The sequence below is a fragment of the Scyliorhinus torazame genome, chromosome 18 (assembly GCF_047496885.1).
Source record: "Scyliorhinus torazame isolate Kashiwa2021f chromosome 18, sScyTor2.1, whole genome shotgun sequence".
Lineage (NCBI taxonomy): Eukaryota > Metazoa > Chordata > Chondrichthyes > Carcharhiniformes > Scyliorhinidae > Scyliorhinus > Scyliorhinus torazame.
Genome location: NC_092724.1, coordinates 24,009,291 through 24,029,592, shown reverse-complemented (window position 1 = coordinate 24,029,592; position 20,302 = coordinate 24,009,291). Strand labels below are relative to the sequence as shown.

At 54.2% G+C, this 20,302-nt stretch overlaps 1 protein-coding gene across 3 annotated transcripts in view; it reads left to right on the top strand.

Annotated features, from left to right (window-relative positions):
- The window catches only part of cpamd8 (C3 and PZP like alpha-2-macroglobulin domain containing 8), a 447,755-nt gene that overhangs the window by 171,265 nt on the left and 256,188 nt on the right, over positions 1-20,302 (top strand). For all 3 annotated transcript variants that reach the window (XM_072482392.1, XM_072482391.1, XM_072482390.1), the window contains 2 exons: positions 15,295-15,369; positions 16,703-16,808. In XM_072482392.1, the coding sequence (XP_072338493.1) occupies positions 15,295-15,369; positions 16,703-16,808 (181 nt within the window). The remainder of the gene's footprint in view (positions 1-15,294; positions 15,370-16,702; positions 16,809-20,302) is intronic.

Genomic DNA, 20,302 nt, shown 5'->3' with positions numbered 1-20,302 from the left:
GCTTGTTTAGTGTCTGGATGGAGCCAGTGAGGGGCTTGTTTAGTGTCTGGACGGAGTCAGTGAGGGGCTTGTTTAGTGTCTGGACGAAGTCAGTGAGGGACTTGTTTAGTGTCTGGACGGAGTCAGTGAGGGACTTGTTTAGTGTCTAGACGGAGCCAGTGAGGGGCTTGTTTAGTGTCTGGACGGAGCCAGTGAGGGACTTGTTTATTGTCTAGACAGAGCCCGTGTGGGGCTTGTTTAGTGTCTGGACGGAGCCAGTGTGGGGCTTGTTTAGTGTCTGGATGGAGCCAGTGTGGGACTTGTTTAGTGTCTGGAAGGAGCCTGTGAGGGGCTTGTTTAGTGTCTGGATGGAGCCAGTGTGGGGCTTGTTTAGTGTCTGGACGGAGCCAGTGAGGGACTTGTTTAGTGTCTGGAAGGAGCCAGTGAGGGGCTTGCTTAGTGTCTGGATGGAGCCAGTGTGGGACTTGTTTAGTGTCTGGAAGGAGCCAGTGAGGGGCTTGCTTAGTGTCTGGACGGAGCCAGTGTGGGGCTTGTTTAGTGTCTGGATGGAGCCAGTGAGGGACTTGTTTAGTGTCTGGATGGAGCCAGTGTGGGGCTTGTTTAGTGTCTGGATGGAGCCAGTGAGGGACTTGTTTAGTGTCTGGATGGAGCCAGTGAGAGGCTTGTTTAGTGTCTGGATGGAGCCAGTGAGGGACTTGTTTAGTGTCTGGATGGAGCCAGTGAGAGGCTTGTTTAGTGTCTGGATGAGCCAGTGAGGGGCTTGTTTAGTGTCTGGATGGAGCCAGTGAGGGACTTGTTTAGTGTCTGGATGAGCCCGTGTGGGACTTGTTTAGTGTCTGGATGGAGCCAGTGTGGGGCTTGTTTAGTGTCTGGATGGAGCCAGTGAGGGACTTGTTTAGTGTCTGGATGGAGCCAGTGAGGGGCTTGTTTAGTGTCTGGATGGAGCCAGTGAGGGACTTGTTTAGTGTCTGGATGGAGCCAGTGTGGGGCTTGTTTAGTGTCTGGATGGAGCCAGTGAGTGACTTGTTTAGTGTCTGGATGGAGCCAGTTTGGGGCTTGTTTAGTGTCTGGATGGAGCCAGTGAGGGACTTGTTTAGTGTCTGGATGGAGCCAGTGAGGGGCTTGTTTAGTGTCTGGATGGAGCCAGTGTGGGGCTTGTTTAGTGTCTGGATGGAGCCAGTGAGGGACTTGTTTAGTGTCTGGATGGAGCCAGTGAGAGGCTTGGGGTTTCTGGATGGAGCCCGTGTGGGGCTTGTTTAGTGTCTGGATGAGCCAGTTTGGGGCTTGTTTAGTGTCTGGATAGAGCCAGTGTGGGACTTGTTTAGTGTCTGGATGGAGCCAGTGTGGGGCTTGTTTAGTGTCTGGATAGAGCCAGTGTGGGACTTGTTTAGTGTCTGGACAGAGCCCGTGTGGGGCTTGTTTAGTGTCTGGATAGAGCCAGTGAGAGGCTTGTTTAGTGTCTGGATGAGCCAGTTTGGGGCTTGTTTAGTGTCTGGATAGAGCCAGTGTGGGACTTGTTTAGTGTCTGGACAGAGCCAGTGTGGGGCTCGTTTAGTGTCTGGATGAGCCAGTTTGGGGCTTGTTTAGTGTCTGGATGGAGCCAGTGTGGGGCTTGTTTAGTGTCTGGATGGAGCCAGTGTGGGGCTTGTTTAGTGTCTAGACAGAGCCCGTGTGGGGCTTGTTTAGTGTCTGGATGGAGCCAGTGTGGGGCTTGTTTAGTGTCTGGATGGAGCCAGTGAGGGGCTTGTTTAGTGTCTGGATAGAGCCCGTGTGGGGCTTGTTTAGTGTCTGGACGGAGTCAGTGAGGGACTTGTTTAGTGTCTGGACGGAGTCAGTGAGGAGGTGGCTTAGTGTCTAGACAGAGCCCGTGTGGGGCTTGTTTAGTGTCTGGACGGAGCCAGTGAGGGGCTTGTTTAGTGTCTGGATGGAGCCAGTGTGGGGCTTGTTTAGTGTCTGGACGGAGTCAGTGAGGAGGTGGCTCAGTGTCTAGACAGAGCCCGTGTGGGGCTTGTTTAGTGTCTGGACGGAGCCAGTGAGGGGCTTGTTTAGTGTCTGGATGGAGCCAGTGAGGGACTTGTTTAGTGTCTGGATGAGCCAGTGTGGGGCTTGTTTAGTGTCTGGATGGAGCCAGTGTGGGGCTTGTTTAGTGTCTGGATGGAGCCAGTGTGGGGCTTGTTTAGTGTCTGGATGGAGCCAGTGTGGGGCTTGTTTAGTGTCTGGACGGAGTCAGTGTGGGGCTTGTTTAGTGTCTGGATGGAGCCAGTGAGGGGCTTGTTTAGTGTCTGGATGGAGCCAGTGAGGGACTTGTTTAGTGTCTAGATGGAGCCAGTGTGGGGCTTGCTTAGTGTCTGGATGGAGCCAGTGAGGGACTTGTTTAGTGTCTGGATGAGCCAGTGTGGGGCTTGCTTAGTGTCTGGATGGAGTCAGTGAGGGACTTGTTTAGTGTCTGGATGGAGCCCGTGTGGGGCTTGTTTAGTGTCTGGACGGAGCCAGTGAGAGGCTTGTTTAGTGTCTGGACGGAGTCAGTGTGGGGCTTGCTTAGTGTCTGGATGGAGCCAGTGTGGGGCTTGTTTAGTGTCTGGACGGAGCCAGTGAGGGGCTTGTTTAGTGTCTAGACGGAGTCAGTGAGGGACTTGTTTAGTGTCTAGACGGAGTCAGTGAGGGGCTTGTTTAGTGTCTAGACGGAGTCAGTGAGGGGCTTGTTTAGTGTCTGGACGGAGCCAGTGAGAGGCTTGTTTAGTGTCTGGACGGAGCCAGTGAGATGCTTGTTTAGTGTCTGGACGGAGTCAGTGTGGGGCTTGCTTAGTGTCTGGATGGAGCCAGTGAGGGGCTTGTTTAGTGTCGAGATGGAGCCAGTGTGGGACTTGTTTAGTGTCTGGAAGGAGCCTGTGAGAGGCTTGTTTAGTGTCTGGACGGAGTCAGTGAGGAGCTTGTTTAGTGTCTGGACGGAGCCAGTGAGGGACTTGTTTAGTGTCTGGATGGAGCCAGTGAGGGGCTTGCTTAGTGTCTGGATGGAGCCAGTGAGGGACATGTTTAGTGTCTGGATGGAGCCAGTGAGGGGCTTGAAGTGTCTGGATGGAGCCAGTGAGGGACTTGTTTAGTGTCCAGACGGAGCCAGTGAGGAGCTGGCTTAGTGTCTAGACAGAGCCCGTGTGGGGCTTGTTTAGTGTCTAGACAGAGCCCGTGTGGGGCTTGTTTAGTGTCTAGACGGAGCCAGTGAGGGACTTGTTTAGTGTCTGGATGGAGCCAGTGAGGGGCTTGAAGTGTCTGGATGGAGCCAGTGTGGGACTTGTTTAGTGTCTAGACGGAGCCAGTGAGGAGCTGGCTTAGTGTCTAGACAGAGCCCGTGTGGGGCTTGTTTAGTGTCTGGATGCAGCCAGTGTGGGGCTTGTTTAGTGTCTGGACGGAGTCAGTGAGAGGCTTGTTTAGTGTCTGGATGGAGCCAGTGAGGGACTTGTTCAGTGTCTGGATGGAGCCAGTGAGAGGCTTGTTTAGTGTCTGGATGGAGCCAGTGTGGGACTTGTTTAGTGTCTGGATGGAGCCAGTGAGGGGCTTGTTTAGTGTCTGGATGGAGCCAGTGTGGGGCTTGTTTAGTGTCTGGACGGAGTCAGTGAGGGGCTTGTTTAGTGTCTGGATGGAGTCAGTGAGGGGCTTGCTTAGTGTCTAGACAGAGCCAGTGTGGGGCTTGTTTAGTGTCTGGACGGAGTCAGTGAGGGGCTTGTTTAGTGTCTGGACGGAGTCAGTGAGGGGCTTGAAGTGTCTGGATGGAGCCAGTGAGGGACTTGTTTAGTGTCTAGATGGAGCCAGTGAGGGGCTTGTTTAGTGTCTGGATGGAGCCAGTGAGGGGCTTGTTTAGTGTCTGGATGGAGCCAGTGAGGGACTTGTTTAGTGTCTGGATGGAGCCAGTGAGGGACTTGTTTAGTGTCTGGATGAGCCCGTGTGGGGCTTGTTTAGTGTCTGGATGGAGCCAGTGTGGGCCTTGTTTAGTGTCTGGATGGAGCCAGTGAGGGGCTTGTTTAGTGTCTGGATGGAGCCAGTGAGGGGCTTGTTTAGTGTCTAGATGGAGCCAGTGAGGGACTTGTTTAGTGTCTAGATGGAGCCAGTGTGGGGCTTGTTTAGTGTCTAGATGGAGCCAGTGTGGGGCTTGTTTAGTGTCTGGATGGAGCCAGTGAGGGGCTTGTTTAGTGTCTGGATGGAGCCAGTGAGGGGCTTGTTTAGTGTCTAGATGGAGCCAGTGAGGGACTTGTTTAGTGTCTGGATGGAGCCAGTGAGGGACTTGTTTAGTGTCTAGATGGAGCCAGTGAGGGACTTGTTTAGTGTCTAGATGGAGCCAGTGTGGGGCTTGTTTAGTGTCTGGAAGGAGCCAGTGTGGGGCTTGTTTAGTGTCTGGATGGAGCCAGTGAGGGACTTGTTTAGTGTCTGGATGGAGCCAGTGAGAGGCTTGTTTAGTGTCTAGATGGAGCCAGTGAGGGGCTTGTTTAGTGTCTAGATGGAGCCAGTGAGGGACTTGTTTAGTGTCTGGATGGAGCCAGTGAGAGGCTTGTTTAGTGTCTAGATGGAGCCAGTGAGGGGCTTGTTTAGTGTCTGGACGGAGCCAGTGAGGGACTTGTTTAGTGTCTAGATGGAGCCAGTGAGGGACTTGTTTAATGTCTGGAAGGAGCCAGTGAGAGGCTTGTTTAGTGTCTGGAAGGAGCCAGTGAGGGGCTTGTTTAGTGTCTGGAAGGAGCCAGTGAGGGACTTGTTTAGTGTCTAGATGGAGCCAGTGAGGGACTTGTTTAGTGTCTGGACGGAGTCAGTGAGGGGCTTGTTTAGTGTCTGGATGGAGCCAGTGAGGAGCTTGTTTAGTGTCTGGATGGAGCCAGTGAGGGACTTGTTTAGTGTCTGGATGGAGCCAGTGAGGGACTTGTTTAGTGTCTAGATGGAGCCAGTGAGGGACTTGTTTAATGTCTGGAAGGAGCCAGTGAGGGGCTTGTTTAGTGTCTGGATGGAGCCAGTGAGGAGCTTGTTTAGTGTCTGGATGGAGCCAGTGAGGGGCTTGTTTAGTGTCTGGATGGAGCCAGTGAGGGGCTTGTTTAGTGTCTGGATGGAGCCAGTGAGGGGCTTGTTTAGTGTCTGGATGGAGCCAGTGAGGGGCTTGTTTAGTGTCTGGATGGAGCCAGTGAGGGGCTTGTTTAGTGTCTAGACGGAGCCAGTGAGGGACTGGCTTAGTGTCTGGATGGAGCCAGTGAGGGACTGGCTTAGTGTCTAGACAGAGCCAGTGTGGGGCTTGTTTAGTGTCTAGACGGAGCCAGTGAGGAGCTGGCTTAGTGTCTAGACGGAGCCAGTGAGGGGCTTGTTTAGTGTCTAGACGGAGCCAGTGAGGGGCTTGCTTAGTGTCTAGACAGAGCCCGTGTGGGGCTTGTTTAGTGTCTAGACGGAGCCAGTGTGGGGCTTGTTTAGTGTCTAGACGGAGCCAGTGAGGAGCTGGCTTAGTGTCTAGACAGAGCCCGTGTGGGGCTTGTTTAGTGTCTAGACGGAGCCAGTGAGGGGCTTGTTTAGTGTCTAGACGGAGCCAGTGAGGAGCTGGCTTAGTGTCTAGACAGAGCCCTTGTGGGGCTTGTTTAGTGTCTAGATGGAGCCAGTGAGGGGCTTGAAGTGTCTGGATGGAGCCAGTGAGGGGCTTGCTTAGTGTCTAGACAGAGCCCGTGTGGGGCTTGTTTAGTGTCTGGATGGAGCCAGTGAGGGGATTGCTTAGTGTCTAGACAGAGCCCGTGTGGGGCTTGTTTAGTGTCTGGACGGAGTCAGTGAGAGGCTTGTTTAGTATCCAGACGGAGTCAGTGACAGGCTTGGAGTTTCTGGACGGAGCCAGTCAGGAGCGTGCTTAGTGTCTAGACAGAACCCGTGTGGGGCTTGTTTAGTGTCTGGACGGAGTCAGTGAGGGGCTTTTTTAGTGTCTGGACGGAGTCAGTGAGGGACTTGTTTAGTGTCTGGATGGAGCCAGTGAGGGGCTTGTTTAGTGTCTGGACGGAGTCAGTGACAGGCTTGGAGTTTCTGGACGGAGCCAGTCAGGAGCATGCTTAGTGTCTGGACAGAGTCTGTGAGGAGCTGGCTTAGTGTCTAGACCGAGCCAGTGAGGAGCTGGCTTAGTGTCTAGACGCAGCCAATGAGGGGCTTGTTCAGTGTCTGGACGGAGCCAGTGAGAGGCTTGGTGAGCATCTGTGAGGGGGTTTGCTGAGGATCTGTGAGGGGGTTTGCTGAGATTCTGTGAGGGGTTTGCTGAGGATCTGTGAGGGGGTTTGCTGAGGTTCTGTGAGGGGTTTGCTGAGATTCTGTGAGGGGGTTTGCTGAGGTTCTGTGAGGGGTTTGCTGAGATTCTGTGAGGGGGTTTGCTGAGGATCTGTGAGGGGGTTTGCTGAGGTTCTGTGAGGGGGTTTGCTGAGATTCTGTGATGGTTTTGCTGAGGATCTGTGAGGGGGTTTGCTGAGGATCTGTGAGGGGGTTTGCTGAGATTCTGTGAGGGGTTTGCTGAGGATCTGTGAGGGGGTTTGCTGAGGATCTGTGAGGGTTTTGCTGAGGATCTGTGAGGGGGTTTGCTGAGATTCTGTGAGGGGGTTTGCTGAGATTCTGTGAGGGGGTTTGCTGAGGATCTGTGAGGATCTTGCTGAGGATCTGTGAGGGGTTTGCTGAGGATCTGTGAGGGTTTTGCTGAGGATCTGTGAGGGGGTTTGCTGAGATTCTGTGAGGGGTTTGCTGAGGATCTGTGAGGGGTTTGCTGAGGTTCTGTGAGGGGTTTGCTGAGGATCTGTGAGGGGGTTTGCTGAGGATCTGTGAGGGGTTTGCTGAGGTTCTGTGAGGGGTTTGCTGAGGATCTGTGAGGGGGTTTGCTGAGGATCTGTGAGGGGGTTTGCTGAGGTTCTGTGAGGGGGTTTGCTGAAGTTCTGTGAGGGGTTTGCTGAGATTCTGTGAGGGGGTTTGCTGAGGTTCTGTGAGGGGGTTTGCTGAGGTTCTGTGAGGGGGTTTGCTGAGGTTCTGTGAGGGTTTTGCTGAGGATCTGTGAGGGGGTTTGCTGAGATTCTGTGAGGGGGTTTGCTGAGGATCTGTGAGGGGGTTTGCTGAGGATCTGTGAGGGGTTTGCTGAGGTTCTGTGAGGGGGTTTGCTGAGGATCTGTGAGGGGGTTTGCTGAGGTTCTGTGAGGGGGTTTGCTGAGGATCTGTGAGGGGGTTTGCTGAGGTTCTGTGAGGGGTTTGCTGAGATTCTGTGAGGGGGTTTGCTGAGGATCTGTGAGGGGGTTTGCTGAGGATCTGTGAGGGGGTTTGCTGAGGTTCTGTGAGGGGGTTTGCTGAGGATCTGTGAGGGGGTTTGCTGAGGTTCTGTGAGGGGGTTTGCTGAGGATCTGTGAGGGGTTTGCTGAGGTTCTGTGAGGGGGTTTGCTGAGGTTCTGTGAGGGGGTTTGCTGAGGATCTGTGAGGGGGTTTGCTGAGGTTCTGTGAGGGGGTTTGCTGAGGTTCTGTGAGGGGTTTGCTGAGGATCTGTGAGGGGTTTGCTGAGGTTCTGTGAGGGGTTTGCTGTGGATCTGTGAGGGGTTTGCTGAGATTCTGTGAGGGGTTTGCTGAGGGGGTACCCCCCCCAACCTGCTCTTCTCCATTCCGCCTAAAGGAATAGGAGTGTGGAGGGGGGATGGGTTGAGACTTTGCCTCACAGCCTTTACTTTCAGCTGGGGAAGTGGGTCAGGGTTACCTCTCTCCAGGTTAGGGATCGTTATGGGGGGAATGTTATTCTGGGTGAGGGAGAGGGTGGGGGATAGGGCAGAACTGGGCTCACCTGTGAGGCTCCCCGTAGGCATTTGATAAGTTGCCACATCGAAGGTTATTACGTAAAATAATCGCTCGTGGTTTAGGGGGTAACATATTGACATGAAATGAAGATTGTTTGCTGTTCGCTCGCCCAAGTTGAAATAAATGGGTCTTTCTGAAGCAGAATCAGGTGAGTGGAGAGCCACAGGAATCAGTGCTGGGCCCTCAACTTTTTACTATTTATATAAATGACTTGGATAAAGACTGACGGTACGGCTGCTAAATTTGCTGACCACACAGATCGGCAGGAAAGTAATTTGCAAAGAGGGTATGGATGGGTTAAGTGAGCGGGCAAAACTCTGGCAAATGGAATATAATGTGGTGAAAGTGTCCATTTTGGCAGCAAGCCGAAAAGAAGCTTATTATCTAAATGGTGAGAGATTGCAGAGCTCCGAGATGCAGAGGGATCTGGGTGTTGTAGTGCATGAATCACAAAAGGCGAGTATACAGGTACAACAAGTAATTAGGAAAGTTAATAAAATGTTATCATTTATTGTGAGGGGAATTGAATACAAAAGTGGAGGTTACACTTCGGATGTACAGGTCACTAGTGAGACCACATCTGGAGTATTGTGTACGGTTTTGGTCTCCTTAATTTGACCAATTAATTTTTTCCAATTGGGGGGCAATTTAGCGTGGCCAATCCACCTAACCTGCACATCTTTGGGCTGTGGGGGCGAAACCCACTCAAACACGGGGAGAATGTGCAAACTCCACACGGACAGTGACCAGAGCCGGGATCGAACCTGGGACCTCGGCGCCGTGACGCAGCAGTGCTAACCACTGCGCCACCGTGCTGCCCTTGGTCTCCTTAATTCAGGAAAGATGTTACAGTTCAGAGAAGGTTAACCGAAACTAATACCAGGAACGGGCGGGTTGTCTCATGGAGAGGTTAGGTTTGTATTCACTGGGGCTTAGAAGAGTAAGAAGCAACTTGATTGAAACCTTTAAGACCCTGAGGGGTATTGACAGGGTGATGTGGAGAGGATGCTTCCTGTTGTCCGAGAACTAGAGGTCACTGTATCAAAAGAAGGGATCGCCCATTCGAGACAGAGAATTTCACACTTGAGGGTCTGGAACTCTCTTCCTCAAAGAGCACTGGGAGCAGAGGCCTTGAATGTTTTTAAGGCAGAGCAAAATAGATTCTTCATTGACAAGGAGGTGAAAGGTTATCAGGATAAACAGGAATGTGGAATTCGAAATAATCAGATCAGTCATGATCTTATTGAATGGTGGAGCAGGCTAGAAGGGCTTGAATGGCCCACTCCCACTCCTGCTCCTACTTCACGTGTTCGTAAATATGTTCAAATAGTTTCTTGAAATGCATTGACCACACCTTGAAGAAAGGAAGCCATCGTCGCCATAAAATGTATCATCTGTGATCATCGATGAGTGAGAATTGTTGCTCCAGGAACCAAGGAGTGTACCCTCCTCTCCAGGGAGTGCATGGATTCATTCATTGGAGGCAATTGTGAAAGCAGGTTTGCAATTGAAAGAAAGTACATCTGATAATACAGCGCTCCCTCAGCACTGACCCTCTGCGGTGCAGCGCTCCCTCAGCACTGACCTTCTGATAATACAGCACTCCCTCAGCACTAACCTATGCGGTGCAGCGTTCCCTCAGCTCTGACCTTCTGACGGTGCAGCGCTCCCTCAGCACTGACCCACCGATAATACAGCGCTCCCTCAGCACTGACCCTCCGACGGTGCAGCGCTCTCTCATCGCTGACCCTCCGACGGTGCAGCGCTCCCTCAGGACTGACCCTCCGACAGTGCAGCGCTCCCTCAGTACTGACCCTCTGACAGTGCAGCACTCCCTCATTACTGATCCTCTGACAGTGCAGCACTCCCTCAGCACTGACCCTCTGACAGTGCAGCACTCCCTCAGTACTGACCCTCTGACAGTGCAGCACTCCTTCAGTACTGACCCTCTGACAGTGCAGCACTCCCTCAGCACTGACCCTCCGATAATACAGCACTCCCTCAGCACTGACACTCCGACGGTGCAGCGCTCCCTCAGCACTGACCCTCTGACAGTGCAGCACTCCCTCATTACTGATCCTCTGACAGTGCAGCACTCCCTCAGCACTGACCCTCTGATAATACAGCGCTCCCTCAGCACTGACCCTCCGATGGTGCAGCACTCCCTCAGCACTGACCCTCCGACGGTGCAGCGCTCCCTCAGCACTGACCCTCCGATAATACAGCACTCCCTCAGCACTGACCCTCCGACGGTGCAGCGCTCCCTCAGCACTGACCCTCCGATAATACAGCACTCCCTCAGTACTGACCCTCCGACGGTGCAGCACTCCCTCAGCACTGACCCTCCGATAATACAGCACTCCCTCAGTACTGACCCTCCGACGGTGCAGCGCTCCCTCAGCACTGACCCTCCGACGGAGCAGCGCTCTCTCAGCGCTGACCTGTTAGTACAGCATTCCCTCTGTCTCACACGGACTTCTATTTATTAATAAAGGCAGAAATTATAGAGCCCCAAGAGTTCCAAAGCAAGCTTCAGGGAAATGAGGAAAACGTATCCATTGAATTTAATCCCGAAAAGACCAAGAGACAGATAAATAGTCAACAAAACAGGAAGGCAGATAGCTGATGATTGAAGCTAAAGGTGGGGGAAGGGGTTAAAATTCATTCACAGATTTATTTAAAATCCTATTGTGTGATCTATTGATGTTATATGTTCTGTAGATTATTGATAGCTGCCGTGGGTAACGGATGTGAAGATTCTATCACTGGTCTGTTATGAATGAGCTGAGCAGAGTTCAGGTGGTAGCGACACTACCCCGGGTTAGGGAGGGGACATTAGCCAGGGTGGCAGGCCTGAACGTTTATCTGGAGGGTGGGCATTTGTGTGTGTCTCTTTGTGTTTAACATTTGTATGGAAAGATACCTCTGGGACAAAGGTGCTCCCACTCGGAGGGTAGTGTTGGTCAGGACGGCAAGGTTCACTGACCTGTTATTCGCTACACGGATTGGGGTCAGGAATGGGCCCAGCGATGAAGTTGCCCAGCAGAGAAGGGAGAAAATGAATCCCTCTAGCTCCAAAATGAAGGGAACTTCAAAAGAATCAACAGGTCAGCAAAGCCTTAGGACCGGCAGAGGAGGTCACTGATCAGGGTTAAAGGTTAAATACCACCAACAGTCAGCGAATTGTTAACGGCTTGTCAAATGCTGTGAAACATGGGATGTTCTGGGGCAGCCAAAGGTCATTTTGAAGGAGTGATCGATTTAAATTCTAGATGCTGTAATAATGTCCCTGTGCCTGCATAACGGAGGCTGAAAGTCCGGCTTCAATTCCCTGATCCAACCCGTTATTGCTGCCCAGATCTAAACCTTATCAATCATCAAATGTACAGGACAGCAACAGGCCGTATCGGCCTGAGTGACCCTGCATCCATCATAAGGTCAGAAGTGGGGATGTTCACTGTCCAAATGCAAGAAGATCGGGACAATGTTTGGGCCTGGGCTTACAAGAGGAAAGTTACATTTGTGCCACACAAGTGCCAGGCAATAGCCATCTCCAACAAGAGAAAATCCAATCATCTCCCCTTGATATTGAATGGCTTTAGCATCACTGAACCCCCATTTTCAACATCCTGGGGGTTACCATTGACCAGAAACTGAGCTGGACTAGCCATAGCCATAGAAATATTGTGGCTATGAGAGCAGGCCAGAGGCTGGGAACCTGCAGTGTAACTCACTTCCTGACTCCCCAAAGCCTGTCCACCATCTACACGACACAAGTCAGGAGTGTAATGGAATACTCCCCACTTGCCTGGATGAGTGCAGCTCCAACAACACTTAAGAAGCTCGACACCATCCAGGACAAAGCAGCCCTGCTTGATTGGCACAAACATTCACTCCTTCCACCACCGACTAGCAGTGGAGGCCGTGTGTACCATGTGCAGATGCACTGCGGAAACTCACCAAGGTTCCTTAGACAGCACCTTCCAAACCCACGACCACTACCATCTAGAAGGACAAGGGCAGCTTATGGAGCTTCACCGTGAAATAAATTTGAATATTATTGCTTAGGAATTAATGTAATGAGATCTGCATGCCCCCCCTTCCCCAACCCCCTTTTCTTTAGCTGCGGGGAGGAGGAGCGATGGCGAAGGTGTGGGGGGGGGGGGGGGGGGGGGGGGGAAGGGAAGGCGGAGGTGGGGAAGGGGGAACGTGGAGGTGGGGAGGGGAGAAGTCGGTGGTGGGGACGAGGGAAGGCGGAGGAGGGACGTCGGAGGTGGGGAGGGGGGAAGGCGGAGGAGGGACGTCGGAGGTTGGGAGGGGGGAACGCGGAGGTGGGGAGGGGGGAACGCGGAGGTGGGGAGGGGGGAAGGCGGAGGTGGGGATGGGGGGGAAGGCAGAGGTGGCGGGGAGGGAAGGCGGAGGTGGGGAGGGGGGAAGTCGGAGGTGGGGAGGGGCGAAGGCGGGGGAGGGGAGGTGGGGAGGGGGGATGCAGAGGTGGGAAGGGAAGGTGGTGGGGAGGGGCGAAGGTGGAGGTGGGGGAGGAAGGAAGGCCGAGGTGTGGAGAGAGGGAAGGTGGAGTGTGGGGAGGGGAAGGTGGTGGGGGGAAGGTGGTGGTGGGGAGGGGGGAAGGTGAGGGAGGAGGGAAGGTGGAGGTGAGGGGGAGGGAAGGTGGAGGTGAGGGGGAGGGAAGGCGGAGGTGTGGAGATGGTAAGGCGGAGGTGGGGGAGGGAAGGTGGAGGTTTGGAGGGGGGAAGGTGGAGGTGGGGGAGGAGGGAAGGCGGAGGTAGGGGGGAGGGAAGGTGGAGGTGGGGAGGGGGGGAAGGCGGAGGTGGGGAAGGAAGGAAGGTGGAGGTGGGGGAAGAGGGAAGAGGGAAGGTGGAGGTGGGGGGGGAAGGTGGAGATGGGAGGGGGGAGGTGGGGAGGGGGGAAGGGGGAGGTGGGGAGGGGGGAATGAGGAAGGGGGAGGGTGGAGGGGGGGAAGGTGGAGGGGGGGAAGGTGGAGGGGGGAAGGTGGAGGGGGGAGGAGGGAAGGCGGAGGAGGGGCAGAGGTGGGGAGGGGGAAGGCGGAGGGGAGGTGGGAGGGGGAAGGTGGAGGTGGGGGAGGAGGGAAGGCGGAGGTGGGGAGGGGGGAAGGTGATGGGGGGGAGGGGGGAAGGGGGAGGCTGGAGGGGGGAAGGGGGAAGGTGGAGGGGGGAGGAGGGAAGGCGGAGGAGGGGCAGAGGTGGGGAGGGGGAGGGGGGAAGGTTGAGGGGGGAAGGTTGAGGGGGGAAGGTTGAGGGGGGAGGGGGAAGGTGGAGGGGGGAAGGTGGAGGAGGGGCAGAGGTGGGGAGGGGGATGGCGGAGGGGAGGGGGAGGTGGGAGGGGGAAGGTGGAGGTGGGGGAGGAGGGAAGGCGGAGGTGGGGAGGGGGGAAGGTGGAGGGGGGAAGGGGGAGGGTGGAGGGGGAAGGGGGAAGATGGAGGGGTGGAGGGGGGGAGGGGGAAGGTGGAGGGGGAAGGTGGGGGGAGGAGGGAAGGCGGAGGAGGGGCAGGGGTGGGGAGGGGGAAGGCGGAGGGGGAGGGGGAAGGCAAGGCGGAGGTGTGGAGAGAGGGAAGGTGGAGTGTGGGGGGAGAGGGGGTAGGCTGAGTGAGAGGCGACAAAACCTCTTGCAGCATCGCCACTTCAGGTTGGCAGGCTGCAAATACTGTTCCCAGCCCTGGGTGGGGAGAGGGTAGGGGCTGTTCATCAAATCAGCCTGTAAAATCCAGCTCTCACTCGGGAGCAGAATTCTCCATGGCGCCAGAGTGCTCGAGAACATCGTAAAGCGTCTGTCTGCCCCAGTTACTGCCCTTCGATCCATGAAATATTAACTACAGACTCCGGGGCCTGTAAAACCCTCACACCAAATTAAAAGGGTCTCTTTAGTTGCCTCAGATGCAAGTTCAAATTGTGCGCATTTATCACTGGCTTTAATAGATGGAACGTTTGGTCGAGTTTGTGTTTTATGAAGTTTCCCTGGAGACTGGGTAATATTTTTTGTGATGAAGTTGTAATGTGGCAGTGAGAGAGAGGCACTGGACGCATACAGACAGACCTCTTCTTTGTTACTCTGTGCTCCAGCCTGTGATTTCCCCCGTCGCCTCCGCCCAGCAAGTGTTTTGCGATGTTGCCCTGCCATCTCTCGAGTTGGTGTGTTTGGGAGAGACAGTGAATCTGTGTGGCACAGCCTAATGATTCTGGTAGTTGCAAGTGACTCAGAGTCACTTCTCCCATCTCAGTATTAAGGAAAAGTTATTCCGATGAGGGGGGGGGGTTAGTCATTATTGTAGTTTCATATACAATAAAACACAGTCTGGCAGACTGGTATTGTAGGTTGAAACATGGGCCTCCCAGTCACAGGGACTGCACCTGGATCACAGTGCACTAATCTGTCAGATCTTCGTGTTAGGGTTAGATTCGATTTCTGAGCCCCTTCGGCTTCAGTTGGTGAAGGCAATGAGACAATTCGGCAGAGAGGCCAGGCAGCCCATGGTTCAGCCCTGTATCCGTGCTCTCCTCGTCGGTCTCTGCCCTTTCAGAGGCCAAGCGTTTTCTAAATCGCTGGTCGGGCCTCGGCTGGAGAATTGTCTTCAGTCGCGGGGTGCCTTACTTCAGGAGGGATGTCTGGGCCTCGGCGAGGGTGCAGAGGAGATTTGCCGAGGCGATGTCAGAGCTGAGTGAGCTCAGACGGGTGGGGAGACGGGAGAAGTGGGGCCTGTTCCCCTTCGATTCAACAAGTTTCAAGAGGAGATTTTAAAGCGGCGCCCCAAAATGATGATGGGTCTTCATGGAGTAAACAAAGAGTTCCCGGTGATGGGAGAGTCAGGGACCAGGGGGACACAGATTTAAGGCAAAAAAAAAAACAGAGGGGGGAGATGGGATTTTTAAAAAGAAACACAGTGAGGTGTTTGTGATCCGGAATTGTGCACTCAAGCGCAATATCTGAAACTTCAGCGATGCCGTCCACAGCTGAATAACCTGCCACCCTCTCACAGTTCAGGGAGGTGAGTGAAGAATAAACACTTGATTGAAGTCGGGTGTCGCAGCCAGGGTGAAGAGAGTTAACTCCTTCACCACAGAGACAGACATATATTTATCTAGAGATGAAATATTATAAATTGCACTCCTCTGCGTGCTCCCTTCTCGACTCCATTCAAAACCCCTCTGAATCTGTTTACAATGGGAGCTTCCTATGTAAACCTGTCACGCAGTAAATACCCTGCCCGCAGAGCGAAGGTGTTGCAGGGTGACCAGGGTCAGGAGTCAATATGCTTGAAGTGGACCTCTGACCTCTAACCTATAACATTGGGTCACCTGAAGGTCGCCTCAGCTCCTCATTCACGACCAGTTGTTTTGACATCTGGCTTTGAACAAAATATTTTAAAGGTTGACTAAATTAAATCTGGTTTATTACCTATGCTGAAATAAGAGAAATTCACCCTAACTTTCTCTTCTGCCACAGCTGCTCCTAGGCAAACAGATCGAACTGAAACGGTATGAAGTGGATGGGAGGAAAGTGCTGTTTTATTTTGATGAGGTAAGAGAGAAGTTTAAAAGGAAAGAAATCAAATAAATCACATCACCAGGAGGGGCCGAGGCTTCTTCCTCAGCCTCTACCGAGTCAGCTGATCTCGCCAAGGTCGGTCAAGTTAAAATCAACAGGACATGCGGCCCATCCACTCAGCGCTTGGTCTTTACATTCCATAAGAGCAGTATTTTAATCCTGTACTCCTGCCCTGTACCCAGACCTCGTCATCCCTTTCAACAACTGATGTAACCTGTTCTTAAGTGTTCACCTGGTCCCTGTTTCCATCAGTAGTCCTGATGTACGTTCCACAGCTACAAAACCCTCTGCGTTGGGGGCGGCTCAGTGTCATAGTGGTTAGCACTGCTGCGTCACGGCACCGAGGACCCGGATTCGATGAGGCCCCAGGTCACTGTCCATGTGGAGTTTGCACATTGTCCCCATGTCTGCGTGGGTCTCACCTTCACAACCCAAAGATATGCAGGGCAGGTGGATTGGCCACGCTAAATTGCCCCTTAATTGGAATTTTTAAAAATGTAAGTACTGAGGGAGTGCTGCACTGTCAGAGGGTCAGTACTGAGGGAGTGCTGCACTGTAAGAGGGTCAGTACTGAGGGAGTGCTGCACTGTCAGAGGGTCAGTACTGAGGGAGTGCCGCACTGTCAGAGGGTCAGTACTGAGGGAGTGCTGCACTGTCAGAGGGTCAGTACTGAGGGAGTGCCGCACTGTCAGAGGGTCAGTACTGAGGGAGTGCTGCACTGTCAGAGGGTCAGTACTGAGGGAGTGCTGCACTGTCAGAAGGTCAGTACTGAGGGAGTGCTGCACTGTCAGAGGGTCAGTACTGAGGGAGTGCTGCACTGTCAGGGGGTCAGTACTGAGGGAGTGCTGCACTGTCAGAAGGTCAGTACTGAGGGAGTGCTGCACTGTGAGAGGGTCAGTACTGAGGGAGTGCTGCACTGTAAGAGGGTCAGTACTGAGGGAGTGCTGCACTGTCAGAGGGTCAGTACTGAGGGAGTGCTGCACTGTCAGAGGGTCAGTACTGACGGAACGCTGCACTGTGAGAGGGTCAGTACTGAGGGAGTGCCGCACTGTCGGAGGGACCTTCTGGGATGAGATGTGAAGGTCCTGTCTGCCCTTTCAGGTGGCTGTTTTTTAAAAAAAAATCCCACTGCCAGTTTTCTGAAATATAGCCGAGAGTTATCCCTGGTTTCGTGGAATGTATTTAACACTCAATATGTATGACTGAAGCAGATTATCCAATCATCATTGCATTGTTTAATGTGGGATTTGCTGTGTGCTGCTGTGTAGAATGTGGACTTTGTGAATGTCTCTCCCTCTCTGCCCAGATTCCCAGCCAGTGTATGACCTGTGTCAAGTTCTACGCGTACCGGGAATATATCATTGGGAAAACCGCACCAGTCCCCGTCAAGGTATACGACTACTATGAACCAGGTGGGTACTTGCAGCATGGGCACAGGATGGTGACTGTGGTTTGGGGTCTACATTAATCTCCGGGACGCTGCCAGCCAATTTGGTAGAACACTCAGAGGGGACATTTAGTGCAATGTTTGTTCAATTATAAAAAACACATTGCAGTTAAAAAGGAAAAGGTTGACTGATTGGCAACCAAGTGCCATCCAGTAGGATGTCAATGAGTCTGTCTGCTTTCCGATTTGCTGTTGGAAGGCGGAAGGACGTTAAAGGCGAAGAGTGGCGGCGGGGTCAAGATGGGTGGGTGGTGGACAACATGTGACCATATGCACAAACGGAGTTGGCAACCCTTACCCTTGACTCTTGGCGTGTGCGAGCTTCCCACAGCTTGCCAGTTAGAAGATTTGGGACGTAGTGCAAGCGGACCCCCAAGCTCAAACACTGAAGGCAATTTGCAGTAATTAACCGCTGCTCACTCCCTTTTCGGTTTCAAACCTGCTGAATCCCACGAATAACATGGGCATGGGAAGAAACACTTCAAGTCAAGGGTGCAATCGGTGTCACTATCTGATGTTATTATGTGACCCGTCTGTGCCGGCCCCACAGCCTTCCTCTCACTTCCTTCCATTCTCATCAAATCTTGGCCGTGGCTCCCCCAGTGGCTCGATGGGTAACTACAGGGCCCGGCGTGGTTCTGAGGCACACTGACCAGCCAGCTGGTTAGTTTCACTTGGGGAGGTAGGTGATAGAGGGTCTCATGTGCACCCTCCCTGGTGGAATATCCTGTCTTGCGATCCTCATCTGGCCTAATATGGGGCAGGATTCTCCGACTCTTCCCCCCCCCCCCCGGAGAATCGCCAGGGGTCGGCGTGAATCCCGCCCCCGCCGTCCTCCCAATTCTCCCGCCTCCCAAAAACCAGCATGGCGTGAGCCGCGCCGCCCGCCTCGGAGAATGGCGGGGTCCGGCGCGACTCAATGGGCCCCAGGGCTGTCATGATTCTCCGGCCCGCGATGGGCCGAAGTCCCGCCCGTTCTATGCCGGTCTCGCCGGCGTAAGTTGCAGTTGGTCCCTTACCGGCGGGACATGGCGGCGCGGGCGGGCTCCGGGGTTCATTGGGGGTCGCGGGGGGACCTGGCCCCGGGAGGTGCCCCCCACGGTGGCCTGGCCCACGATCGGGGCCCACCGATCCGCGGGCAGGCCTGGTGCCGTGGGGGCACTCTATTCCTTCCGCATCGGAGGCCGTGGTCATCCGCCATTCCCGGTGCGGAAGTGACTCCATGTGTGCATGCGCGGGGATGACGCCAGCACGCGCTGGCGCTCCCGCGCATGTGCCGACTGCGGAGGCCCTTCGGCGCCGGTTGGCGTGGTGCCAGGCCCCTATCCCGCCGGTTGGCGTGGTGCCAACCACTCCGGGACGGGCCTAGAATCTGAAGGTGCAGAGGATTCCGCACCTTTGGGGCGGACTGACGTTGGAGTGGTTCCCGCCGTGACCCCCCACCCCGCCGGGTACGGGAGAATCCCGCCCATGGAAACCACTGGATCGAAGAACATCAATTATTACCTTGGGTTCCACCTTGATCGCCGTTGGGTCAAAATCCGGGAATTGCCACCCCAATAGCACAGTGGGTGTACCTACACCACAGGGACTGCAGCGGTTCAAGAAGGCCGCTCACCACCGCCCTCTCAAGGGCAACTGGCAAGGGCAGTAAATGCTGGCCTCGCCAGCAACGCCCACCTGCTGAAAATGAATTGGAGGAATGCAGCCATTTAAAGGGAGGTGGCCACATTGGATTGGGGGCGGGAAGTCACCTCTGTTGATTCGCAAAAATTGATTTTTAAGCGGTGGGTAGAGGTGTCACACAGCAGGAAAAGGACACAAGTGATGATAAAAGCAGACTCCCCAAATAAGATGCACAGTCTGCGCCCCTCCCCGAACCCCTGATTAATGACTGATTTCCCTGACTGTGGCCTGCTGATCTCCAGGTTTAACTCCTCTCCCGGGAAACCCGGGCTGCTCCACGCACTTACCTGAAGCTTGGAATGTCACCGGTTAGCGGGCAGATATGCGACTGAGCATGAATCGCTGCCCAGGGAAGTCAAACATTTACGAGCGATTCCAAAAAGGTCTTATTATCTGAAGTAAATAATTTGTTGGGCTCCAGATTTTGAAACTGGAGCCGTATTAGTTCTGTGGCCGTCACTGACAAATTTCTCACACAATTGGTAAGCTGGGAGCTCGGCTGAATCCTTCACAGCGTGATCGCAAACTCAATCCGCGGACTGTGTTCGAGTTGGGGGGCCGGGCACCTTCGCAAGTGGTCTGGTATTCCAATCTGCTCACATCTGCACAGTTAGGTTGGTCTCAGTGACATTGATGTAAGTCATTGCCTCGGGAACCCAGTGATTTGGACAAATGAGACCTGCGGGGTCCACAATTTAACAACTTGAGGACAGAAAATCAATCAGGAAAATGCAGAAGGGTGTTTCTTTACAAGCTAACAGGAGGGTTTGAGGACGAGGTTGCCGGCCTCATTCAATAAGTAGAAAGAACTAAACAAGGGCAGCACGGTGGCGCAGTGGTTAGCACCGCTGCCTCACAGCGCCGAAGACCCGGGTTTGAATCCTGGCCCCGGGTCACTGTCCGTGTGCAATGTGCTCAGTGTCGCTGTACCGGCTGCTGCAGTGTGTTCAGTGTCGCTGTACCGGCTGCTGCAGTGTGCTCAGTGTCGCTGTACCGGCTGCTGCAGTGTGCTCGGTGTCTCTGTACCGGCTGCTGCAGTGTGCTCGGTGTCGCTGTACCGGCTGCTGCAATGTGCTCGGTGTCGCTGTACCGGCTGCTGCAATGTGCTCGGTGTCGCTGTACCGGCTGCTGCAGTGTGCTCGGTATCTCTGTACCGGCTGCTGCAGTGTGCTCGGTGTCTCTGTACCGGCTGCTGCAGAGTGCTCAGTGTCGCTGTACCGGCTGCTGCAGTGTGCTCGGTGTCGCTGTACCGGCTGCTGCAATGTGCTCAGTGTCGCTGTACCGGCTGCTGCAGTGTGCTCGGTGTCTCTGTACCGGCTGCTGCAATGTGCTCAGTGTCACTGTACCGGCTGCTGCAATGTGCTCAGTGTCACTGTACCGGCTGCTGCAGTGTGCTCAGTGTCGCTGTACCGGCTGCTGCAGTGTGCTCAGTGTCGCTGTACCGGCTGCTGCAGTGTGCTCGGTGTCTCTGTACCGGCTGCTGCAGTGTGCTCGGTGTCGCTGTACCGGCTGCTGCAATGTGCTCGGTGTCGCTGTACCGGCTGCTGCAATGTGCTCGGTGTCGCTGTACCGGCTGCTGCAGTGTGCTCGGTATCTCTGTACCGGCTGCTGCAGTGTGCTCGGTGTCTCTGTACCGGCTGCTGCAGAGTGCTCAGTGTCGCTGTACCGGCTGCTGCAGTGTGCTCGGTGTCGCTGTACCGGCTGCTGCAATGTGCTCAGTGTCGCTGTACCGGCTGCTGCAGTGTGCTCGGTGTCTCTGTACCGGCTGCTGCA